This window comes from Phyllobates terribilis, unplaced genomic scaffold (genome assembly GCF_046119375.1).
Source record: "Phyllobates terribilis strain yellow unplaced genomic scaffold, ASM4611937v1 Scaffold_5__5_contigs__length_657084704, whole genome shotgun sequence".
Lineage (NCBI taxonomy): Eukaryota > Metazoa > Chordata > Amphibia > Anura > Dendrobatidae > Phyllobates > Phyllobates terribilis.
The window spans coordinates 206622981-206649504 of record NW_027362765.1 but is presented as its reverse complement, the minus strand read 5'-3'; the positions used below and the strand labels follow the sequence as shown (position 1 = coordinate 206649504).

Here is a 26524-nt window from a genome sequence, read left to right as displayed (position 1 = left end):
GACTCCATGAATTTGAAAATACCACAGCAGGCAGTAAGAGACTAAGCTCTCCACGATGGATGCGACTACTTTTATTTAGATAAAATATGAAAACTGCTATGCGTTTCTAAGCCATACCAGCTTCTTCTTCAGGTATCCACAGTTGAGGCTTGTGGAAGTGGAATCATGACGTGGACAGTGTTTTCTTGGTACATTGGAGCTTAAATAAACATTGTAGCCAAACATGCGCAACGCTTCATGGCACCCTATTGCACAAGGACCCTTTCAGCAGGATACTGCATTCATCTACGAGGGTCATATAGTTGTAGATTGGTTCTCTGGTCAAGTAGAGTACTTGTTGGATGAGGTAGAATAAGTTGTTTATAGCATGTCAGTACTATCTCCATCCAACCATCTTAATTTGCGGAAACTGCAGAATGATATCCTGTACAGATGAACCAATATTCCTGCTAAACAATTTCAACACCTAGTGAAATCCATGCCATGATGAATTGCTGCAACTTTGAAGGCCATAAGAGGTCCAGCTTGCTGCTAAATGGGTGTTTCTAATAAAAAGGCCATTCAGTGTATGTGCAAGTGATATTATTTTAGGTTACATGCTCCTTTTAATGTAACCATGTTCCCTGCTTTGTCCTTTTATATAATACAAAGTCTCTGAATATGTTTCCCCTTAGCGGGGTAAAGAGACATTAAAGCATAACATGCCTTCTATGTGTGTTCTTTAACATGTACTGTATGTTTTAAATGGGAGAATATAACTGAATAAAAAGTGAAGGTGATGTTCTAGTCAGATGTTCAAGAAGTATGACTCAGTGTTCAGATGTTGAATGTCACCTTTATATTGTATGGTGGTGAAAGAAAATGAAAAACATGTCTGTTATGAAAGGATCGTCATTATGAAACTTTTCTGGTTAGATATTTCCTAAAGCCTTATCAGCAGGAAAAGTTCTGTACACGTAACATGTAGGAAATGGGTCATTTGTGTTGGTAAATTTAGCACATTTCTTTAAGCGTTTTCCAGGACTGAATTGATCTCCTATCCTTGTAAATGGGCATTAATATCTCATAAACTAAATGATGGAGCATCAAGTTGTCGGTTGTGTCTGTGCCAGGTACTGCATTTTACAGCAAATCTGCCCATTCAAGTGAATATGACTAAGCTACAGTAGCAGGCACAACAACAACAACCAAATGACTTAGGCTATGTGCCAGAGTAAAATTAAAGCAGATACTATGCTAGAGGTGGTATATTCAGCTATTTAGACCCACCCCCAAAAAATCTCATTTTAATGCCCACCTTAAAGAAGCACTCCTCCCATCAAAGCTTTTATCCTCTTAATATATTGCAATCATATTATATAGCACTGTGTACTTACTATTGCTCATTTTGCCTTTCTACCCAGCTAATTATTCTCTTTTCTCTGCTCTATGTAGAAACAGGAAGTCTCTTGTCCCTGCATTTATCATTCCCCTCTTCAACTCCTGACCCAGCTGCAGCCTCCTCCCCTTTGCCAGGGATTTTTGCAATGACTTATGACTCATACAGAGAAAATTGACCTCCTGTTTCTACATAAATCTTAGAAGGATTCAGCTAGTCAGTTTTTAATCACATGATGTCATAGACCTAATGGAAAAGAGAAGAATTAACTGGGTAGAAAGGCAAAATGGGCAAAAGTACATAGTGCAATATAATATGATGATTGCCATATGTTAAGATGATAACAAATTTGATGGGAGGAGTGCTTCTTTAATAGAAAAAATAGATCTTTGCATTTTAATATTAAAGCTGAATTTCAAATGTAACGTGAAAAGTGAGTTTGGACTTCCATCAGTTCACTAAAAATAAGGCCATGGTGCTTAATAAAGTGCCTTAAAACCCATGGATAGTTGGAGATTTTCATACAGGTTCTACACATAGCCATATTATATCTATGAGAATTGTTAGGCTACGTGCCCACTATGCATTTTTCAAGCGTTTTTGCCGCGAAATTTCCGCTGCGAAAATGCTTAAAAAACTATGGTAATACATGCCCCATGGTCCCCAATGATAATCCGCATATGCTGTGCACATGATGCGGAAATTTCAGCTGCGGATTATCATTGGGGAAAAATATGCAGCATGTCCATTAATTTTGCAGACACGCAGCGTAATTGCCGCCATTGACTTGCATTGAACCGCATAATATCCTTATGAACACATTTGCACAAGTGGATATCATACGGTTCAATGTGCGGATGGTACCCGGGCTGGAGAAGAGGAGACTCTCCTCCGGACCCGGGTACCATAGAAAACTGTAAAAAAAAGAATTTAAAATAAAAAATAAAGATTATACTCACCTTCCGATGTCCTCCAGCCTCCTCAGCGATGCGTCCGGTCTGTTGTATGGGTCGCGGTGGTGTGAAAGGACCTGCCATGACATCAGTTAGTCATGTGACAGGTCGCGACCGCCGATGTCAGCGGTCGCGTGACGTAGCGGAGAAAACACCGGGGGCCATCGGAAGGCAAGTATAATTTTTATTTTTTACCATTCTTATTCTTTTTTTTTAACTATTACTTGGTCACACTACTATAAATCCATGCCGGCTGCATGGATTTATGTAGTGTGACCAAGTTGTCAAGCACTTTCCAAGTGATGCTAAAATCGCTTGGAAAAGCGCTTGATAACCCGCATGCAGAAATGCATGTGAAGAACGCTTGACAAACGCTTCTACCTGGCAGGAAAAACGCATGTAAAATCCGCATACGTTTTTCCTGCCAGGGAGAAGCGGAAAAAATCTGCAGCATTTCTGCATCGTGGGCACATAGCCTTAGAGAGAAGTACCTTGCATGAAACAGGGATAATTATTCTGGAGGCATATTATCCAACTTAGTCCAACAACACGAGAAAAATGTTTGGCACTGCTCACATCTCAATTGTAGAAGACATTTGTCAGGCCCTGGCACAGATAACCTCCAATATAATAGATTCCAGCTGTGCATAGTGTAAGGTTATGTTCACGCGCAGTTTTTTTTCAGCAGCCAAACACTGTTCTCTTGGCACTAAAACACTGCACTCAAAACGGAGGTTGTTTTTTTTTTGCTTCATCTTTGCCGCGTTTTTAGCTACGTTTTTTTTGTTCGGGTTACATGTGTGATTTGTGCATGTTTAATAAAGCTAGCTTTATTCACCAAAAATGCAGAAAACCCCTTTTTTTTTGTGTTTTTTTTGCAGCCTTATTGCACTTTCTCATTGCTTTTTATGGATGAAAAACGTTGCAAAAAAAATGCTGAAAAGAATGCTGATAGAATAGACATGCTGCAAATGTAAAAAACGCTGCAGTGCTCAAATTCAGTCAGGAAAAAAAAGCAAGTGTGTGCATGAGATTTCTGAAATGTCATAGGTTTTACTGGTACTGTAAAACACAGCTTCTTATTTGCATAAAACTAGTGAGCCAGCCTGGTACAATTCTAGAGAGAGAAGCAAATCCACGGCACCTTGCCTTGAATAATTGCCTTGTGGGTGCGAAATGACCATAGTCTGCATATCTGTACCTGCTGTCCCATTCCTGCATGTGCACTGTTATGTGTGAATAGAAATATTGACCCCACAGTACTGACTCTGAGGGACATCTGCTGGGTTGGTGTTATCCTATATGTGCCTGACTTTGTTTATTTAGTAGCAAGGACAGAATCATATGATGTCCTGAGTAGTGATGATTGAGTATGAATCATTAACCCGTTCAGGCGAGCACGCTCAGGTATTTTGGTGTGCTCGGCATTTCTTTTACTGTCGCCGCTGTTAGACAGCTGTGACACATGCAGGGATTGCCTATCGAAAAGGCAATCCCTGCATTTTTCTCTCAACCTCCAAGAAAAAGTGATCTCATTCTGATGAAACTCTGATCAGAGTCTGATTAGAATAATCGGACCTATTTTCTCGGATGGAGAGAAAACAGTCATCTGCACCTGCCCTTAAAATAAGCAATCAGTATAGATTGGTGGGGATCCAACTTGGCACCTTTGCGGAGTAGCTGTTTGAAGAGCCCATAGCACCCATGTGCGAGCCTTAGTCTTTTCAATGTTTAAAGAGACTTACAAATTGGTTTGTGCTTGCCTGCTTCATATTATTTTGCAGCCATTCTGGATATTGTAGCTTTGTTCAATTAGGGCCCTTTCACACAGTGTTTTTGTCCACGTTTGAACCCTTCCGCAAAACAGGATTCGGACGTATGCGCCATAGACTATAATGGTGCCGGCAGAGTCAATGTGTGCCTTGACATGCATCACTATACGCAGTCTACTACGTCTGAGCGTCCACCTCAAGTATGTGAATAAACTCGAAAATGATGCATGCTAGAGCGCACGTTAACTCTATTGGCACCATTATAGTCTATGGCTCTCTCGGTGCATACATCCGAAGCCTGTTTTGTGGGGGTGTTTCGGATGCAAGCCCCGATGGGACCAACAAACGTGGACAAAAACGCTGTGTGAAAGGGCCCAATACCTGCAAGCAGGTGTAAACATTCAAGAGGCTGTGGCACTTTCACAAGAATAGCAGACTCTTTAAATAGCTAATGGGAGGGAGTTCCGATTATTGATGACGATAAGCTATGAATTTTAAAAAGCTGAATAATCTTTTCAAGGTTATGTTATGACACACAGATCACTATTTCTTCCTAAAACCTGTTATACTATATATATTGTTTATTTAATTTTCTTAAAATCAACATTTAATTAAAATATCTTTTTTTAAGTGTATCCACCCGAGAACATCACTCCCAACCAGGCTACGTCTTGTATGAAATATGGAGGGATGAGGAGTCTTGGAAAACGTAAGTCTTATGGATGTGTTTTCTCTGCGTTTGAAGAGCAATATAATCTTTAATATAGAAAGAAAAATTACTCAGCTACATACACTTCTGCCTCAACAGGAAAGACGCTTTAAAATACATATATTCCTGCAGAACACGGATATTCATCTGTGTTTATTTAATAAATTTCTAATGTGGGAAATCCCTTTAAAAACAACATAAAATATTCTGTCACTCTGTAGATATTTTGCTTTCTTCTGCATTCATATCTAGAGATAATTTAGGAATCCTGCTGGTTTCCTTCCACCAACGAGCAGTGCATTCTATGATCTCTGATAAAAGAATATGGGAACTTACCCAACATTAACATGTAGGTATGAGCTGTGTTTAGAGTGGAATTTCTATGACTCATTCATACTGCTTAAAGGGGTTATCTAGGTTTGGCACGAAAGTGTCCGGTCACTCTATATGACTGCAGACTTGTGAATCAAGGCCAGTGGATTGAGCGAGGCCGGAAGTATGCACATCGCCTGTTCCTGGCACAGCCCATTCCTGGCACAAGAGAATACTGATAGCACACACTGTGAAAATTCATAAGTCTGCAGTCACATAGAGTGACTGTAGACTTTTGTGCCAAACCTGGACAACCCATTTAAGGCTATGTTCACATTAGGCTTTTTTCTCAGTTTATTTTTTTTTCTGCAGCAAAACCTGATCTCTTGGCAGGAAAGAAGCAGTGTGAAAAACGCAGGTTTTGGTGCGTTTTTGCAGCAGTTTTTGGTGCGTTTTCCAGGATCCTAAAGTTCACCACAGAAGCATGAACAATTGAACACAGGTCACCAATGCAAGACATATATTCATGAAAAAATACACATGAAACATTTAAGGGGTGGGAGGGGGGGGGGGTTGAATTGGTCTGGAATAGTTTACCTAAGATATTGACAGAGCATTGAGTTTGTAGGACACTATTTAGTTTTACACTCATCTGCCATTGAGTTTCTCAGGCATTGTTCAATTTCACACCTTGGCTGGCCACAGGTATTGTTTGTAATTTTAAAATGGAACAGATGAAAATACATACAGTGGGGAAAAAGTATTTAGTCAGCCACCAATTGTGCAAGTTCTCCCACTTAAAAAGATGAGAGAGGCCTGTAATTGACATCATAGGTAGACCTCAACTATGAGAGACAAAATGAGAAAACAAATCCTGAAAATCACATTGTCTGTTTTGGAAAGAAATTTTTATAAAATTTTGGTGGAAAATAACTAGTTGGTCAATTACAAACAAGCAAGATTTCTGGCTCTCACTGACCTGTAACTTCTTCTTTAAGAGGCTCCTCTGTCCTCCACTCATTACCTGTAGTGCTGGCACCTGTTTGAACTTGATATCAGTCTAAAAGACACCTGTCCGCAACCTCAAACAGTCACACTCCAAACTCCACTATGGTGAAGACCAAAGAGCCGTCGAAGGACACCAGAAACAAAATTGTAGCCCTGCACCAGGCTGGGAAGACTGAATCTGCAGTAGGCAAGCTGCTTGGTGTGAAGAAATCAACTGTTGGAGCAATAATTAGAAAATAGAAGACATACAAGACCACTGATAATCTCCCTCGATCTGGGGCTCCACCCAAGATCTCACCCTGTGGGGTCAAAATGATCTCAAGAACGGTGAGTAAAAACCCCAGAACCACACGGGGGGACCTAGTGAATGACCTGCAGAGAGCTGGGACCAACATTACTCAGGCTACCATAAGTAACACACTACGCGGACTCAGATCCTGCAGTGCCAGACTTGTCCCCCTGCTTAAGCCATTACATGTCCCGGCCCGTCTGCTATAGAGCATTTGGATGATCCAGAAGAGTATTGGTAGAATGTCATATGGTCAGATGAAACCAAAGAAGAACTGTTTGGTAGAAACACAGCTCGTCGTGTTTGGAGGAGAAAGAATGCTGAGTTTCATCCAAAGAACACCATACCCACTGTGAAGCATGGGGGGTGGCAACATCATGCTTTGGGGCTGTTTCTCTGCCAAGGGACCAAGACGACTGATCCGTGTACATGAAAGAATGAATGGGGCCATGTATTGTGAGATTTTGAGTGCAAATGACGCGCCCCCTGGGCCTGTGCTGTGCAGGGGATACCTGGAGCCGGATCGCTGGGGGTTGTAGTCTCTGTTTGGCGGTGACCCGGTCCGTGCCCAGGGCGGTCAAACCAGTGGCAGTCTTAGGTAATAACAATGTCCGACTACGCCACCCGTGGATTGCGGTCAGTGGGGACCGCCGCTGCGCTGCAGACCGCTGAGGCTGATGTTTGCGCAGCCGAGTATGGGATAACTCCCCACGGGAGAAGTATTGCCTCAGGGCAACTAGTGTGGAAGATGATGAGAGTGATGGTGTGAGCGTCCCAGTAGTAATGGTGCTGGTGCGGCGATGAAACACAGAGACGTGTGGTGCAGTTCAGGGTCTTTACTGATGGTATAAAGCAGACCCTCCCGGGAGTACTGGTTAGCAGTAGGGGCCTAGTCAGTCTGTGAGCAAGCAGGATCTCCCCCTGGCCAGGTGGAGTTGTAGGCCTCCCCGACTATCTGCACTCTTTCCTGGCTACCTTGCTCTATGCGGGTAGAAGTAGCCCACGTCCCTGAGTATACCGTGTGGTGCTCACCCGTATGGCCGGTGACTTGGGGCCTTCCGTTAGCCTCCGCTTCACGATGGCAGTGCTGGTCCCTTGCTTGTGACCGTGCCTCCGGGCTTCTAAGGCCAGAGGACATGGAATCCCCTGCCGGTTGGATTCTGCTGCTGGACCTGGATGTCCCCACAGCCTCGGACTCCGTGTGCGGGTTTAGTGTCTTCAGCCAAGGCGAGCTATCTAGCTTCCAGCCTCTGGCACTCGCTCCTGCTCCTACAGAGCTCCTGTTGTAACTCTCCCTCTGTCTGGAACTAACTTAATCCCGCCCCAGACCCAGTTTATAAGGGCAGATTCCTCCCCTCCCAGGTCTGGGTGGGCCGTGTTGCATGCTTAGGGCTCCTGACCAGAGAAACCTCCCACTTGCTCTCAGACATAATATTTCTATTACTGTGGCAACCAGACCCCTGGGGTGCCACATTCCCCCCTAGTAAATTTTAGTACTCTGGGACTAAACACATTTTTTAAAGAAACATAAATGCAGGGTATAACAATAACACAATAACATATTTACAAGAAGCTTTAGTTCTTTAAAGGTCACGGCGTGTCCGCAACCGGGTGTCCATATCACCCAAGGTGAAGTTTTAAGCGAAGTAGGGGATGTGTCCAAAGCAAACCCCTTGCGTTGGCCTTGGGCGTGGCTGCAAGGCTGGAGCTAGCTACTTTGGGCCGCAAGTAGGCCACGCCAGACAGGTTTTCTCTTCCGCGGCCGTCTTCGCAAGAGGCACCAAGGTGCAACTATCTACAAGAATTGTTCCGGTTATCCAGCGTCCATAACCTGTTAGTCCATATAAATCTGCAGGGTAACTGAGAAACATAATTAATAACCGGCAACAAACATAAACCATAAACATTTTCAAGAAACAGGTAAATTTACAGTGCATTACTTTATATTTTCCAGCGAGCGGGCATCTGACCTCTAGTGACTCTAGTGGACCTACGGAGCTCACTAACTGGTCCTGCACTACAGGGTGTAGGAGGTGTTATGGGCAAGCTGGGCAGCTGTCTGCGCACTCTTTGGCTCACTAGGGGCACGGCAGGCTCACTACTAGCAGAGGGTTGATCCTCCTGCGCTGCTGGTGTGGACTCTTCTGCCTCCTGGGCCGGCTGCTCTTCCAGCTCTACCTGGTCTTCTGTAGGCACTTGAGGGGCTGGCTGGAGAAAGGTGAGGACGGGCACTACGATAGCGTTGTTTACTTGTGTCCAGGACCGGGGAAAGTCTCCGAGTACGGTGCTGATCATTTCCTCCTTTTCTTCTACGGGTTGAGGGTCTTCCTGATCTTCATCCATGCTTTGTAATTTCTCGGGACACTTTTTCAGGTGGTCTCTGGAGACAGTGGCTGTGGTCTCTCCTCCATCCTTGCTGATGACGTACATCTTTGGATTATTGTGGCTTGAGGGCAGTACGGTGTACGGGTCCTTTTCCCACTGGTCGTCCAACTTATGGAGCCGCCTTTTTCTTTTCAAGACCTGCTCTCCAGGTACCAGGGGAACAGCGAGAGCATGTTGGTTATAAGTCCTCTCTTGCCTTTCTCTTGATTGGCAGAGACTTCGCTCGACGCTCTCCTGTACTTTCCGGTACTGCTGCTGCCGTTCTGTATCCCAGTCTGTCTCTGGCGAGGTGTCCTCGGGTATCAGGACTCCCATATCCAGGTCAACAGGCAGCTTACCAGGTCTTGCTCGCATTAGGTAAGCCGGGGTACAGTTGGTGGAACCTACTGGGATGTGGTTATACAGGTCCACCAGATCGGGCAGTTTCTCAGGCTACAGACTGCGTTCTTCCAGGGGCAATGTTTTTAGCAGATCTATCACCACCTGGTTCATCTTCTCGCAGAGTCCATTGGTTTGGGGGTGATAGGGCGTTGTTCTTATCTTCTTGCAGCCATACAGGTTGCAGAACTCCTGGAAGACCTCCGCTTCTAAGGCTGGTCCTTGGTCCGTCAGCACTTGGTCCGGGTACCCGTGTGGGCGGCAGAAGTGCAGCTGGAAGGCTCTGGCTGCTGTCTGAGCCGTCAGGTCTTTGACAGGGACCACCACCAGGAACCGGGAGTAGTGATCCACGATGGTTAGGGCGTAGACATACCCGCTTCTGCTTGGAGTCAGTTTAACATGGTCCAGAGCGACCAGTTCCAGCGGCTGCCTGGTGATAATGGGCTGCAGGGGAGTCCTCTGGCTGGCAAGGTCCCTTCTTCTTAGATTGCACAGGCCACAGTCTCTACACCACCTCTCAATGGCTCCTCTCATGCCTATCCAGTAGAACCGTTCACGCAGCAGGAACTCCAGCTTCTTCCATCCGAAGTGCCCTGCCCCATTGTGGTAGGCCTCCAGCACCATAGCTGCATCCCGTCTCGGTATCACAACCTGCCAGATCAGCTCATGTGTCCGGGAATTGACCATTCTGCGGCACAACTTCTCCTTGTAGAGAAACAGTCTGCTCTTTTCCGTCCACAGTTGCTTGGTCTCTTCCGGAGCGTCTGGATCCAGGCGGGCGTCAGCCTGGGTCAGCATTTCCTTCACCAGACGGACTGCGGGGTCACTGTCTTGCGTCTCCGCCCAGTTGTAGTGGGGTAAGGGGTTGAACGTAGCGGTTCGCTGGCCCCTCACATGGTGGGAATACTGGGTAATCCTATGACGGTGGAACGCAGGGAGTTCGACTTCTTCCAGTTCTTCTGGATATTCCCCTCCGTCCGGTAGGTTCGGCATCCCGGACAGGGCATCCGCGTTGGTATTGGAGCGTCCTGCCCGGTACTTGATCGTGAACTCAAAATTGGACAGGCGGGCCATCCATCTCTGCTCCAGGGCACCCAGTCTTGCAGTGTCAAGGTGTGTCAACGGGTTGTTGTCCGTGTACACGGTGAACCTGGAAGAGGCAAGGTAATGCTTGAAACGTTCGGTTACTGCCCACACCACTGCCAGGAACTCTAGCTTGAACGAGCTGTAATTCTCAGGGTTTCTTTCCGTGGGTCGCAGTTTTCGGCTGGCGTAAGCAATTACCCGTTCTCTCCCCTGCTGGATCTGGGACAGTACGGACCCTAGCCCGATGTTGCTTGCGTCCGTGTGGAGGATAAAGGGCTGGCTGTAATCAGGGTACGCCAGGATTTCATCCCCCATGAGGGCAATCTTCAGCTGGCGGAATGACTCCTCTTCCAGCTTTTCCCATCTGAAGGGTGGCTTCTGGTTTTTGGCCTTCCTGGACTGGCCTATCAGGAGGTCCTGCATAGGAGCTGCCTTCTTGGTAAAACCGGGAATGAATCTTCGGTAGTAGCCTACCAACCCGAGGAACTGCCGCACTTCCTTTATGCTGGATGGTCTTGGCCAGTCCTTAATCACGGTGATCTTGTCAGGGTCGGGGGCTACTCCATCAGCACTCACCACGTGTCCCAGGTACTGTACCTTTGGCTTCAGTAGGTGACACTTTGAGGGTTTTACCTTTAGGCCATAGTTTGCCAGGGCTTCAAACACTTCTGCCAGGTGTTCCAGATGGTCCTCATAGGTCTTGGAATAGACGATGGCATCGTCCAGGTATAATAGGACCGTCTCGAAGTTCCGGTGTCCCAGACAGCATTCCATCAACCGTTGGAAGGTTCCTGGTGCGTTGCAGAGTCCGAACGGCATACAGTTAAATTCGCTGAGTCCCATCGGGGTGGTGAATGCGGTCTTCTCCCGGTCCGCCTCTGCTACAGGAACCTGACAGTACCCGCTAGTGAGATCCAAAGTAGAGAAGAAGTTAGCAGATTTTAATGCAGCTAAGGACTCTTCTATCCTTGGTAACGGGTACGCATCTTTGTGTGTGATACGGTTGACCTTCCTGTAGTCTACACACATTCTCATGGTGTTGTCTTTCTTTTTCACTAAGACTAGTGGAGCTGCCCAGGGGCTACAGCTGTCCCTAATTACCCCAGCCTCCTTCACGTCTTTTAGCATCCCCTTTGCGTGTTGATAGTGTGCAGGGGGTACGGGTCGGTATCTCTCCTTTATGGGAGGATGGTCTCCCGTGGGGATGTGATGTTCTACCCCCTTTACTCGCCCGAAGTCTAGCGGGTGTTTGCTAAACACTCTCTCGTACACTTGAACCACCCGATAGACTCCCTGTTTTTGGTGTGAGGGAGTGGAGTCAGTACCCAAATGCAGTTGCTGACACCAGTCCTCCAGTGGTTTCTTAGAGCCTTTACCTTCCTCTGGTTGAGATGGAGGCAAGAGTTCCACGGCCTGTACAGAGTTCTGGTTGATGGTGAATAATTTGGCTAGCGTGGCATGCCGGGGCAGGTATACTTCTCTCTCCCCGATATTTATGATGCGGACGGGCACCCTCCCATGGTGTACATCGACCACCCCCCGTGCTGTCAAAATGGTGGGCCTACTGTCTGAGTAGACGGGTTCTACCATTGCTTGGAAGTCTCTACCTCTTAGACCAATAGCTGCCCGGCACCAAATCATCATCTCACTTTTCGGGGGCATGGCAATAGGGAACGGGTCACACATTCTCACGCTACCTATCTCACCACCAGATAGTTCCACTTGTTGCCGCTTCATCAGTGCCCGGATCTCTTTTTGGAGGACACGCTGCTGGCTGGAACTGGCGTTCTTGGCAACCTGTTGCAAAATAAGAATCACCTCTGCAAGACAGTTTTCAATTACGTTAGTACCTAGGGTTATTTTTGGGTGACTCTCGCGACGGTCAATGTCCACAATGATCAGTCCTTGTGCCGGCAGTTCAACTTTACCGACCTTGATGGTCACTTCCTTAAAGCCTATCTGTGGCACGGGCTGACCATTGCTGGCGATAATGCTCAGGTCGTCATCTGGGTAGCGGGTTATGTCCGAGTCATTCCAGTACCGCTTGAAGAGCACGTACGGGATGGTAGTCACCTGTGACCCAGTGTCTAGTAGGGCACTCATAGGAATGCCATCCAGTACCACAGGCATGACCGGAAGTCCCCCTACGTATTTGTCACGCCAGTTCGATGGGCCTGATGATCTTATGCCTGGGGGTTGGCCGTCTACCCCAGGTTGTGCCCGTTTAAATGACAGTACCTTGCCATATGTCCGGGTTGATTGCAGCGGCGGCAGATGGGTCGTCCGTCCTCGTTGTATCTGTCGCTGGGTCTTCCTCTGGCCGGTGGGGTCCTCCTCAGTCGGCGCCATGGGACGTCCTCCAGTCCGGATGCCAGCTGGATCTTTCCTGGAGAAGAGACCTGTAAAGACTGCACTGTTCTGGTTAGCGCGGCAACGCTCTTAGTCAGCTCTTGGACCTGATGGTGCAGGTCTGTAGCCGGGTTATTGTTCAAAGCCTGCGCATCAGCTCCCACAGGCCCTGCAGACAAGGGCTCCGCGTCCTGGTGATAAGTGATAGCAGGGCGCCTGTGGGTCACAGCGCCACCTGGTGCCGGTTCTCGGAGCACCCGGATGGCTCTGTCCTTGAACTGTGCAAAGTCCAGGTCAGGGTCCTGTAAGGCCATTGCCCGCAACTGGGTTCGGTGGGCATTGCACAGTAGACGCTCAATAAATTGTTCGGTCAACAGCTTGTCTTCATTTCCCACGCTGTCAGGGTCTGCCTGCTTAATGGCTCTCAGGGCCTCTTGTAGGTTTAGGGCATAGTCTCTTATACTTTCATGTGCCCGTTGTTTGCACCCATAAAATCTGAGCTTTATTTCGGCTGAGGTGCGGGGCAACTAGTGTGGAAGATGATGAGAGTGATGGTGTGAGCGTCCCAGTAGTAATGGTGCTGGTGCGGTGATGAAACACAGAGACGTGTGGTGCAGTTCAGGGTCTTTACTGATGGTATAAAGCAGACCCTCCCGGGAGTACTGGTTAGCTGTAGGGGCCTGGTCAGTCTGTGAGCAAGCAGGATCTCCCCCTGGCCAGGTGGAGTTGTAGGCCTCCCCGACTATCTGCACTCTTTCCTGGCTACCTTGCTCTATGCGGGTAGAAGTAGCTCACGTCCCTGAGTATACCGTGTGGTGCTCACCCGTATGGCCGGTGACTTGGGGCCTTCCGTTAGCCTCCGCTTCAAGATGGCGGTGCTGGTCCCTTGCTTGTGACCGTGCCTCCGGGCTTCTAAGGCCAGAGGACATGGAATCCCCTGCCGGTTGGATTCTGCTGCTGGACCTGGATGTCCCCACAGCCTCGGACTCCGTGTCCGGGTTTAGTGTCTTCAGCCAAGGCGAGCTATCTAGCTTCCAGCCTCTGGCACTCGCTCCTGCTCCTACAGAGCTCCTGTTGTAACTCTCCCTCTGTCTGGAACTAACTTAATCCCGCCCCAGACCCAGTTTATAAGGGCAGATTCCTCCCCTCCCAGGTCTGGGTGGGCCGTGTTGCATGCTTAGGGCTCCTGATCAGAGAAACCTCCCACTTGCTCTCAGACATAATATTTCTATTACTGTGGCAACCAGACCCCTGGGGTGCCACACAAACCTCCTTCCATCAGCAAGGGCATTGAAGATGAAGCGTGGCTGGGTCTTTCAGCATGACAATGATCCCAAGCACACTGCCAGGGCAACGAAGGAGTGGCAAGAAGCATTTCAAGGTCCTGGAGTGGCCTAGCCAGTCTCCAGATCTAAAGTCCATGTTGCCTAGCAACAGCCCCAAAACATCACTGCTCTAGAGGAGATCTGCATGGAGGAATGGGCCAACATACCAGCAACAGTGTGTACCAACCTTGTGAAGACTTACAGAAAACGTTTGACCTCTGTCATTGCCAACAAAGGATATATAACAAAGTATTGAGATGAACTTTTGTAATTGACCAAATACTTATTTTCCACCAAAATTTGAAAAAAAATTCTTTCCAAATCAGACAATGTGATTTTCAAGATTTGTGTTTTCATTTTGTCTCTCATAGTTGAGGTCTACCTATGATGTCAATTACAGGCCTCTCTCATCTTTTTAAGTGGGAGAACTTGAAAAATTGGTGGCTGACTAAATACTTTTTTCCCCACTGTATATACATACAGTGGGTGCGGAAAGTCAGAAAGTATTCAGACCCTTTACATTTTTCACTCTTTGCTTCATTGCAGCCATTTGGTAAATTCTAAAAAGTTCATTTTTTTCCCAATAATGTACACTCTGCACCCCATCTTGACTGAAAAAAACAGAAATGTAGAAATTTTTGCAAATTTATTAAAAAAGAAAAACTGAAATATCACATGGTCATAAGTATTCAGACCCTTTGCTCAGACACTCATATTTACTTCACATGCTGTCCATTTTCTTGTGATCCTCCTTGAGATGGTTCTTCTCCTTCATTGGAGTCCAGCTGTGTTTAATTAAACTGAGAGGACTTGATTTGGAAAGGCACAAGTCTGCCTATATAAGACCTCACAGCTCACAGTGCATGTGAGACCAAATGAGAATCATGAGCTCAAAGGAACTGCCCAAGGAGCTCAGAGACAGAATTGTGGCAAGGCACAGATCTGGCCAAGGTTACAAAAGAATTTCTGCAGTATTCAAGGTTCCTAAGAGCACAGTGGCCTCCATAATCCTTAAATATAAGAAGTTTGGGACCACCAGAAGTCTTCCTAGAGCTGGCCGTCCAGCCAAACTGAGCAATTGTGGGAGAAGAGCCTTGGTGAGAGAGGTAAAGAAGAACCCCAAGATCACTGTGGCTGAGCTCTAGAGATGCAGTAGGGAGATGGGAGAAAGTTCCACAAAGTCAACTATCATTGCAGCCCTCCACCAGTTGGGCCTCTATGGCAGAGTGGCCCTATGGAAGCCTCTCCTCAGTGCAAGACATATGAAAGCCCGCATAGAGTCTGCTCCAAAACACATGAAGGACTCTCAGACTATGAGAAATAAGATTCTCTGGTCTGATGAGACAAAGATAGAACTTTTTGGTGATAATTCTAAGTGGTATGTGTGGAGAAAAACAGGCACTGCTCATCACCTGCCCAATACAATCCCAACAGTGAAACATGGTGGTGGCAGCATCATGCTATGGGGGTGTTTTTCAGCTGCAGGGACAGGATGACTGGTTGCAATTGAAGGAAACATGAATGCAGCCATGTACAGAGATACCCTGGATGAAAACCTCTTCCAGAGTGCTCTGGACCTCAGACAATGACCCTAAACACACAGCTAAAATAACAAAGGAGTGGCTTCAGAACAACTCTGTGACCATTCTTGACTGGCCCAGCCAGAGCCCTGACCTAAACCCAATTGAGCATCTCTGGAGAGACCTGAAAATGGCTGTCCACCAACGTTCACCATCCAACCTGACAGAAATGGAGAGGAAGAATGGCAAAGGATCCCCAAATCCAGGTGTGGAAAACTTGTTGCATCATTCCCAAGAAGACTCATGGCTGTACTAGCTCAAAAGGGTGCTTCTGCTCAATACTGAGCAAAGGGTCCGAAGACTGTGACCATGTGACCATGTTTTTCTTTTTTAAAACAATTGCAAAAGTTTCTACATTTCTGGGTTTTTTTCAGTCAAGATGGGGTGCAGAGTATACTTTAATGAGAAAAAGAATGAACTTTTTAGAATTTAAAGGGGTCTGAATACTTTCTGTACCCACTGTATATTTTTTGCCTAAAATACAAAGGAAATGTGTCATCTTTAACTTTAGCCCTTTTAGAGATCATTTCATCTTCAACTTGCATAACTGTTCACAATAACAGTAATTTTGACCAAGGGTGCCCAAATTTTTACATGCCACTGTATTTACATGGGTTTGTTTTTTTAATGTTTTTCTGTGTACATGTTCCTTTAAATTCATTCCTATCAAGCATTTTGAGTGGACAGTACTAACTCACAGTAATAGTAAATTCCAACACTTTTCAGAAAAACAATATAACGAGGACATGCAGGTCCAGGCTTTATAGAACTGCGGGGGGACACAAATTAGAAGTCCGCACTGGCTCCTTGACATACAGTATTGTGCAAAGATTTTGGGTAGGTGTGGAAAAATTTTGCACAGTAAGAATGCTTTTAAAGATAGAAGTGTTAATAGTTTTTTTTTTATCAATTAATAAAATGCAAAGCGATTGAGCAAAAGAGAAATCTAAATCAGATCAATATTTGCTGCATTAGGTGGAAAAATTCTGGTCACAGATTCTCTTAAAATTCCCTTTGATTTAAAAAGATATTTAGATCACGTCAGAAAACGGTCACTGCCATACAAACCTCAATATCCTGAATAAAGAGATTTCTTTAGCAAAGACTGAGAAGATTAATTTTACAGTGTCAAGTTGTCGTCTCAGCGTCGGTCCCGAACACGAAGTCAGTGAAGATCAGGAGCTTTGAAGATAATGGTCCTTTCTGGGATGTACAGATACAGCACAGCTCTATTGTCTGCAGACACTGGATTACTTTTAAGCTTCAGAAAACTGAAAGGAGAGATAACGTTATAATCAAACGACTACAAATCAGCTCTGGCCTTTGGTTATATCATAGAATTGCTGATTTCTAAACCCCTTGTATATACTGCATGAGCATGACAGAAGAGGAGTGTGCAAGACTGGTTTTACTCATGGTGGTCTCCATGACATTGTTTTGCATATATTTTTTTTCTTTCTGAACTAAAGAGTTGAGAAAAATTAAACCTTTCATTTGACTCTTAAATTATCTTTCCAGTCATGGATTCCAAAACAAAAATACACTGCTCAAAAAAATAAAGGGAACACTTAAACAACAGAATATAACTCCAAGTAAATCAAACTTCTGGGAAATCAAACTGTCCACTTAGGAAGCAACACTGATTGACAATCAATTTCACATGCTGTTGTGCAAATGGAATAGACAATAGATGGAAATTATTGGCAATTATCAAGACACCCTCAATAAAGGAGTGGTTCTGCAGGTGGGGACCACAGACCACATCTCAGTACCAATGCTTTCTGGCTGATGTTTTGGCCACTGGCGCCCTGTGCTCTTCACAGATGAAAGCAGGTTCACACTGAGCACATGTGACAGACGAGACAGAGTCTGGAGACGCCATGGAGAGCGATCTGCTGCCTGCAACATCCTTCAGCATGACCGGTTTAGCAGTGGGTCAGTAATTGTGTGGGGTGGCATTTCTTTGGAGGGCCGCACAGCCCTCCATCTGCTCGCCAGAGGTAGCTTGACTGCCATTAGGTACCGAGATGAGATCCTCAGACCCCTTGTGAGACCATATGCTGGTGCGGTTGACCCTGGGTTCTTCCTAATGCAGGACAATGCCAGACCTCATGTGGCTGGAGTGTGTCAGCAGTTCCTGAAAGATGAAGGCATTGAAGCCATGGACTGGCCCGCCTGTTCCCCAGACCTGAATCCGATTGAGCACATCTGGGACATCATGTCTCGCTCCATCCATCAACGTCACGTTGCACCACAGACTGTCCAGGAGTTGGCGGATGCTTTAGTCCAGGTCTGGGAGGAGATCCCACAGGAGACCATCCACAACCTCATCAGGATCATGCCCAGGCATTGTAGGGAGGTCATACAGGCACGTGGAGGCCACACACAATACTGAGCCTCATTCTGACTTGTTTTAAGGACATTACATTAAAGTTGGATCAGCCTGTAGTGTGTTTTTCCACTTTAATTTTGGGGGTGACTCCAAAGCCAGGCCTCCATTGGTTAATAAATTTGATTTCCATTGATGATTTTTGTGTGATTTTGTTGTCAGCACATTCAACTTTGTACAGAACAAAGTATTCAATGAGAATATATCATTTATTCAGATCTAGGATATGTTATTTGAGTGTTCCCTTTATTTTTTTGAGCAGTGTATAAATTTGCCGTTCTTCACCACAACCATTGTGTAAGAACCTGCTTTGAAAATGGGACCATCTAACACATAAGCCCAGGAGTCATGAAACACAGTTGTCTTCTCCAGAGAGCTTAACTTCTAGTAGACAAACCCATTTTAAAGCAGGTTTCAGAGAGCTACAAAACAATTTCTGTATTAAAGAGGTTGACCAGCCGATACTAATTATTTTTAAACAGACTCAGACTGGTATGAAATAAGAATCCATACACACCCACATTTATTCCTCCATGGATCTTGTTTTGATGTTTACTAGTTATCAGCTGGTCTCTGTTTCCTTAGTCCATTGTCAAAACAGTGGAAATGGCCATTCAGCCAGTTTTGGTGTGAGCAGTGACCCACCTCAGCCAATGAACAGCTATTTCTAGTGTTGAGATGGGACCTAGACCGAAAAAAGAGGTCATGTGATATAATCACAGCATGAATGCATGAACCATACAAAAAAATCGTACAAAAAATAATACATTTTTTTGCAAAAGCACAAATAGGTCAAAGCATTTAAAAACTATTAAAAAGCACACAGGCCCAGTGACCAGAACCTGAGACATTCCAGACATAAAATACATTGAGAAGTGCAGCACAACCAAGATGAGAGGCCTCCAGGGGGGGGGGATGCACACCTTAGCCTCTTTGTCTGGAAACCCATCATTTTGGTTGTTTTGCACTCCTCATCTACTTTGCATGCCTTGTTCTTTGTGCCTTACGTCTATTTTGTGTTCTATATTTTTGGCAAAGAGTGTGCAAAGCAGTCATCAAAGCAAAAGGTGGCTACTTTGAAGAACCTAGAATATAAGACATATTTTCAGTTGTTTCACACTTTTTTGTTAAGTATATAATTCCACATGTGCTAATTCATAGTTTTGATGCCTTCAGTGTGAATGTATAATTTTCATTTCTAAGTATGTCAGATGGCGACTTTCTCATAGAGAACACAGGAGCGCTCAGCAGAGCGAGTGCTCCTGTGTATGGGAGAGTCAGCTCAGATGGCTGTCGGATGAATGATTGGCCAAAGCATTGTTCAGTTGACAACCATCTAATGTGTATGGCCAGCTTAAAAGTGGCCTACCCTGCCAATATCAGTGGGATCACACGACTGTCTAATATGTATGAAGACCTCCTGACTCTCCCCTGACTGATGCTGTAAGGCGACTGAAGAATCTGACCTGCTGAATATCAGTTACAAATCCTTTAATCTTTTTATTCTCCCTGGAGATAAGCAACTGGCAGAAGCTCTATCATAGAAAACATAGGAGCGCTTGGCCGAGCCAAACTCCTGTGTATGGAGGAGTCGTGAGAGACAGACAGCGATCTGATGTGTATGGGGGTTTTCAGAGTGCCTATATACCCATAGATGATGTCATATATGATGTCATAGAGGATATTGCATGATATAATTCAGAGTATATTGATATAAAATGTATGTAATGTCATTTTAGACATTTCCTTTGAACTAGGTGATAAAATAATGACATTAGTATAGGAGATTTCATTTATATTGTTGAGGGGGTGCACTCCAATAGTATTAGAACAACCATGATGGTTATGGGACAGCAATACTAATGAATAATTCATTTGTAGATTGTGATCCCTCGCGGGCAGGGTCCTCGCTCCTCCTGTACCAGTCGCTGACTCGTTTTGTTAACATTATGTAAATGTTTTTGTTTTGTACAGTTATTTTTGCAAAAGGAGGATCTACTAAATATTAATGTCACTTTTCTGGTGAGGTGCCCATACTTATGCACCTGTCAAATTTTGTTTGAATGCAGATTGCACATTTTCTGTTAGTACAATAAACCTCATTTCAAGGCAGAAACATTACTGTGTCCAACAGTTATTACATATATCAAACTGAAATAGCTGTTGCAAAAACACCAATTTTTATAAAACATTAAGCTTAAGATTAATAGGGGTGCCCAAACTTTTTCATATAACTGTATATCCCTATCAAATGTAAAGCGCCATGGAATAAATGGCGCTATAATAATAATAAATAATAATAATAATTTATGTGTACTTCACATTTTGCACTTTCTAGTCATTGTTGTGTATTATTGGGATTGCATAATGTAAAATAAATTTAATTTGCTTTGAAATTAATAAAGCTTCATCAAAAATAAAAAGCAAAAAAGTGCAGATGAAGACAGATGTGTCCACTCCTGACAATTAACCAGTATCGACATGGCCAAAACCATGATAGGTTCTGAGCCTGACCCCAGCTAGATGTTATGTTGCTTAGACCAGGGCTTCTCTTACCTTTTCTTCTCAGGCCTTACCCATGTGCAATGTGAAATATAAAATATTGCACAATTTACCTTTTATTTGTCTCCTGAACTCTGTATAATATTAAATATTCAATAATAGAAAATGAGTCAATATTTTTATATGAGTTTATATTTTATAGAGAATCGCTGATTTAGACAAACTCTTCTCGCACTGCAGATCCCCTAAAGACAAATGCATTTTGATGACACCTTGTGTACTAGCACATAAGTGCCCATTGTTCTTTCAGGAAAATAAAGCATTGCATAGTGTTCAATGAAATCAGTGGGCGTCCATTCATGTTAATCCAGTGCCATGAGTCCTCCAGAGATGAAAGCTTAAAGTGATTCTCTTGACTAATACAGAAAGTTTTTGATGTGAAGGACACACGTCTATTAGCTCAACAAATCCTAAGAGGTCATTGAACAAGTTGTCTTAACCACACTACTCAATGAAAGCGTTATAACTTTGATATAAAGAATAGATACAGTAGATGTAGCCTTCACACTATTGTTCTGCTGCTCTGTTATATTTAGTGATGGATTTCTCATTATAGCACTCAATGCGGAGAAGATTAGTCATATAACTAAAGTCATTATTCGTTTCACGTCATGTTCTCTTTCTTTTCGCAGTCATCTCCAAACTGTACAGAGCAAAACCTTTCAGAGAGCCATCATTGATTGCCTTGAAGGTCCAGAACAGATGAAGACCATGCTATTCCCAGGTAAAGACCATGAAGTTGGATTTATAATAGTAGTGGATCGGTCAATACTGGCATCACAGCTTCTGTAATTTTTCTTAATAAACATTGTCCTTTCTGGTATGTACACCTACTAAAAGCATATGATCATTAAGGAGTTGTCCAGCCTTATGATATTAATGACCTATTCTTAGGACACCGACACTGATTAGTCGAAGCCTCACAGCTCTGTTCACTGTGTAGTGGCCGTTGCTGAGAAAGGCAGCTCAGCTCCTATTTAATTGAAACTCTCCAAATTGTTTGGGGAAAAAATTATTGACATATACAATTAAAAGTGTGAGAATTTGAATCCCATAACCAAGTCTATTCACACAAATTTAAATATTATATAGTCTCAAGAATTGCAGTGTATATCAAAGTATATGGGAAATGCTAATGTTGTTATAGTCTCACAATCTTGACATGACTGAGAATAGAGTAATTGTAGAAACTACATGAAGAAAATAACCTTGTCTCAAGCCCGAAACAAAAATGTTTGTAAAGGGTGATGATTTACATTAAAGGGATTGGTCTTGTTCACAAAAACAATTTAAATAAAGGAGGTTACCAGATTCAGGATCCTCATCTATAAGTCAAAATGAAAATCAACTACAAAGAGCATCTCCAAATTCCTGGCCAATAAGACAATGCATGGGAACTCTAGTACATGCCCAGATCATGATTTTTTTGTTATAAAACTTCCAGTAATATAGAACCTACTGCTGATGTAGTTGATACAGTGGCGTGTGAAAGTATTCACCCCCTTGGCATTTTTCATGTTTTGCTACCTCATAACCTGAAATTTCAGTGGTTTTTTTTGAGGTTTTTCATCAGTTCATGTAAAGAACATGTCTACAACTGTGAACATTTGGTTTTCTTTTTATTGTGAAGCAAACAACAAAATGGACAAAATAAATGAAAACTTCAGTGTTCATAACTATTCACCACCCTAAAGTCAGTACTTTGTAGAGCCTCCTTTTGTGGCAATTACAGATGCTTTACAAGTTGCTTTGGATAAGTCTCTATGAGCTTTCCACATCTTACCTCTGGGATTTTTACCCATTCCTCAAGACAAAACTGCTCCAGCTACTTCAAATTAGATGGTTTCCTCTGGTGAACAAAAATCTTCAAGTCTGACTAAAGATTCTCAATTGAATTAAGGTCTGGGCTTTGACTTGGCCACTCCAAAACATTTCCACGTTTCCCATTAAACCACTCGAGTGGTGCTTTAGCAGTATGCTTTGGGTCATTGTCTTGTTGTAAGGTGAACCTCCGTCCCAGTTTCAAATCACTGACAGACAGACTGGTTTTGCTTAAGAATATCCCTGAATTTTGCACCATCCATCTTCCCCTCAACTCGGACCATGTTCACTGTCCCTGTTGCCGAAAAACATCCCTACAGGATGATGCCGCCACCACCATGTTTCACTGTGGGGATGGTGTTCTTGGGGTGATGTGCTGTGTTGGTTCGGCGCCAAACATAGTGTTTACCTTGGTGGCCAAAAAGTTACATTTGGCCTCATCGGACCACAGCACCTTCCTCCATATATTTGGGGAATCTACCACATGTCTTTTGGCAAAGGCCACTTCTATGGAGTGTACGGCTTATTGTGGACGTAAGAACAGATACTCCAGTCTCTTTTTGGGAACTCTGCATCTCCTTCAGGATTACCTTTGGTCTCTGTGCTGCCTCTCTGATTAATGCCCTCTTTGTCCGGGCTGAGAGTTTTGGTGGGTGGCCCTCTCTTGACAGGTTTGTTGTGGTACCATGTTCTTTCCATTTGTTGATAATGGATTTGATGGAGCTTCGAGGTATCATCAGAGTTTGGGATATTTTTTTACCCTGACTTATACTTTTCAACAACTTAGTCCATGACTTGTTTGGAGACCTCCTTGGTCTTCATTGTGTTGTTTGGTTAATAGTACCTCTTGCTTAATGGTGTTGCAGCTTCTCTGGCCTTTCAGAAAAGGTGTGTATATACTGACAGATCATGTGACACTTAGATTGCACACAAGTGGACTTCCTTTCACTAAGCATGTGACTTATGAAGGCAATTCCTTGCACCAAAAAGTAGAAACAATAGCATTTATTCCTGTTTTTTTTTGTTTTGCAGCGGAATGGTGGACTTTTGAACCATAAATACGGAGCTACCTGGATGGACTTTCAGGGCCACAGTGATAAATATCTGCTACCAATTTCGGATCGTATTTTTCACATATGGAGCAGTTTAGTCAAGTTCTCTCCTTACTGTCATTACTGGTTTTAAATTTTATTTTACCAAAATGCTATATCATGATTAGATTAGAAATTCATTGTTCTTCCACCTGCATTTTTCCATGCTTTGTCCATCGCTTCCTAATTAACCCTTCTTCTTAATAATGTATTTCTCTAAAGCTGAAGTGTAGATTCATGAGAATGTGCTGATGTGCATGAATATGATGGCCTCTTCGAGAGTTACAGATCTGATTATATCACAACCTGCTGTTGGCTGAAATGTGCTTAATTAATCATCAGAGGTCCACATTACTTCCAGAGAATGGTAAATAAAGTTATATGTGTGAACAATCACATGTGTTATAGTCTCATCCATTCTATATAAACCTGTAGCTAAACTGATATTAAAGTGGACCCTTCATGCTCTGTACAGGCATAGAAGCGGGTTTCCTCGTGTTCTTTGTTATTCCATTGACACAGTAATTTATGGCTATAACACATTCTTTCTGGATCCTAGGGGTATGTGCACAAAAGTATTTGCTGAAGACACTTCTACATCAAAAAAGTGTCTCTTGGTGGGAAAAATGCTGCATAAAAAATGATGCATTTTTATGTGTGCTTTTTATGCGTTTTTTTTTAAATACTTTTTTTTTCACTCATTTGAATGGGTGAAAAATGCTGCAAGAACGCTGGACAAATTGAAATGCTGTAGATGCTTTGGTGGATAGTACAGGTATTGCATTGCAGGGAGCCAGTGGCTCTCTGTTCTGCAATAGTTTTCAACTGTTCAGTGTAACTGGTGTTAGTTACACTGGTAATGTCCCCTTCTCTTAAAGCAAACCTGACAGCTCCAGAATTTATTTTTAAAGGCAACCTGACAGCTGATACATGCAATCCACAGGTATCAGGCACTAGCTGTATGATCTCAGTCAGGTATTTTTGACTCTGAAACGCTGCGGTGTTTCAGAGAAAAACATGCTTTATCTGCCGCTGGGGACCTTAGGCGGGGACCTTATGCAGAGACCTGTCAATCCAAAACAGCGGACAGGGAGAAGCCGCTGGGAACTTGCCTATCAGACTGTCTCCAGCACTGGTTGGTCCCCAAGTATGTTTTTCTTTAAAATGTTGCAGCATTTCAGAGTCAAAAATAATTGGCTAAGTTCATATGAGAGAGTGGACCTGTCCCCCTCAAGAAGATGTCGAGGCTAGTTGCTAAGAGTTAATTGTTGTGTGATTAAATTTTTTGCATATGTTATATAAAGTGTAATTTATCCTTATGGCTGGTGTATGTCAGATTACTGGAGGGTTAACCTCAAGGCCGTCCCCAGGGAGAGGAGGTGGATGGCCCTATAGGGGGAACCAATGCGAAGGCTATATGGAGTAAGGATAAGTAGTTAATCAGTGTTCAGTTGGCAGAGTATGGAGTAGGCTGTGTGCTGGAGAGGAGGTGATAGAAGGAGAACAGGTTCATAGATTGTAGAGCTACAAGGCTCAGCATGGAAATAAGCTAGTTACAGAGGCGGCAAGACATCACAGGCAAGTGGGGAACCCTGTAGCGAGGAAAGAAAAGCTTAGAAGTCCGGGAAAAGTGTGGTCCAGCAAAAGAGGGGGACCTTAGGAAAAAGTATCGCCCTGCTGTGAGTACTAGAAACAGGGAGCTTAGTCTCAATGAGCGGCCCCTGGAACTGTCTTAGCTAAAGGCTCCGGGTATCGGGATCATAGCATTACACGTGGACCCGTATAACCCTACCCCTAAGGAAACGCAGACATATAAAACATCTCCTCATGCCCTCTGCGGTACCTGTTGCCGGGAACAAAGTGAAGACTGTAACTTTGAGAATGGAGCCAGTGTATTGTGTGGAGGAAAAGAATGCATAACCTGTAATCCCCTGTTCACCAGTTTGACCGAATATAAAATGGACATTGTTTTTAAGAACAGGTCTGACTTATTTAATGAAACGGTTAGCGAATTGCACTAAGTGCAATGGAACTGACGATGGAAGCAGCAGATCCAGGTACAATGTCGCGTACACCCCCCCAACAACACAAAATCCTCTGTAACTGACCCTGACATGGAAATGGCAGACCGCCAGGAATCCTTTTACTTTCATGCAGCTAGTGCCTGATCCATGTTGCCCGTGGATTGAGCAGCATGAATCAGATGACAAGTTTCCTTTAAAAATATGTTCTGGAGGCAGATTCTCCAGGAGATCTATGTCCTGCCATAGGTCTAAGCAGCTTATTTACTTATAAGAAAAACGTGTATTTTTCTGGAATAAGACATCAGATCGCAGATGTCAGGGTATCACTTTAATCAGCTTCCTATATTGCGCAAAGAGGTTTATTGAACAGCTGTGATTGTAGTGCAAAATAAAAGTAAGTGTGGACTGAGTCAAGCTATTTGACCAAGTCAATTTAAGAAAACCTGACATGGGCTTTTATTTTTGGAATGATCTACAGGATGGTAGTGGGGCGGATCACTCCCTCCAGCCCGGGTCTTACAAGTGGCTCATGGCCACAGTTTTCATTTAAACCTGCAGCAATGGTTTGGGTGTGTCAGTGTTTGGATTGCTAGCAGCAGAGTAGGAAGCTCTGTGGACTGCAAGTCTGTGTGAAGGCTGAACACTGGCCTGAGAAGGCAACGTAACTGATGCCCCCACGAGTGACATGGCAGTGCAGTCTCCCGCGGCAATGTTTTTTTTTTTTGTACCGACTGTACTGGATGACCTGGCTTTGATCCAGAGGATAAAACTGCCTTTCACAGTGTGAGTTTTTGGACAATAAATACTTTAAGTTGGACATTCTTGGGTCACTGCCTGTTAAATAGGACTATGGCACTACAGAGGGTTGATCCTACTGACAGATTCTCTTTATGTTGCACTCCTGGCATTCATAGAGGCGATTATACCTTTCCCTATCTGAATTATAAAGTCTTAGTAAAGTACATATGGATAAACAGAGGCTATTACACCAATGCCTATAGGAATTGTAAAGCTTTTGCATCCAAATAAAAAGTGCATGTGGATAAACTGGGAAATTCAAAAGATTAGTGAAATGCAGATAAGTTTGGAAAACAAATGATCTTGGAGGTCCTC

The 26524-nt window shown here is 44.1% G+C and overlaps 1 protein-coding gene across 2 annotated transcripts in view; it reads left to right on the top strand.

Annotated features, from left to right (window-relative positions):
• NECAB3 (N-terminal EF-hand calcium binding protein 3) overlaps positions 1-23772 on the top strand; it is a 148740-nt gene extending 124968 nt beyond the window's left edge. For both annotated transcript variants that reach the window (XM_073683758.1, XM_073683757.1), the window contains 3 exons: positions 4735-4812; positions 21108-21199; positions 23329-23772. In XM_073683758.1, the coding sequence (XP_073539859.1) occupies positions 4735-4812; positions 21108-21199; positions 23329-23354 (196 nt within the window). In that variant the 3' untranslated portion in view covers positions 23355-23772. The remainder of the gene's footprint in view (positions 1-4734; positions 4813-21107; positions 21200-23328) is intronic.
• Positions 23773-26524: the final 2752 nt, after the last annotated feature.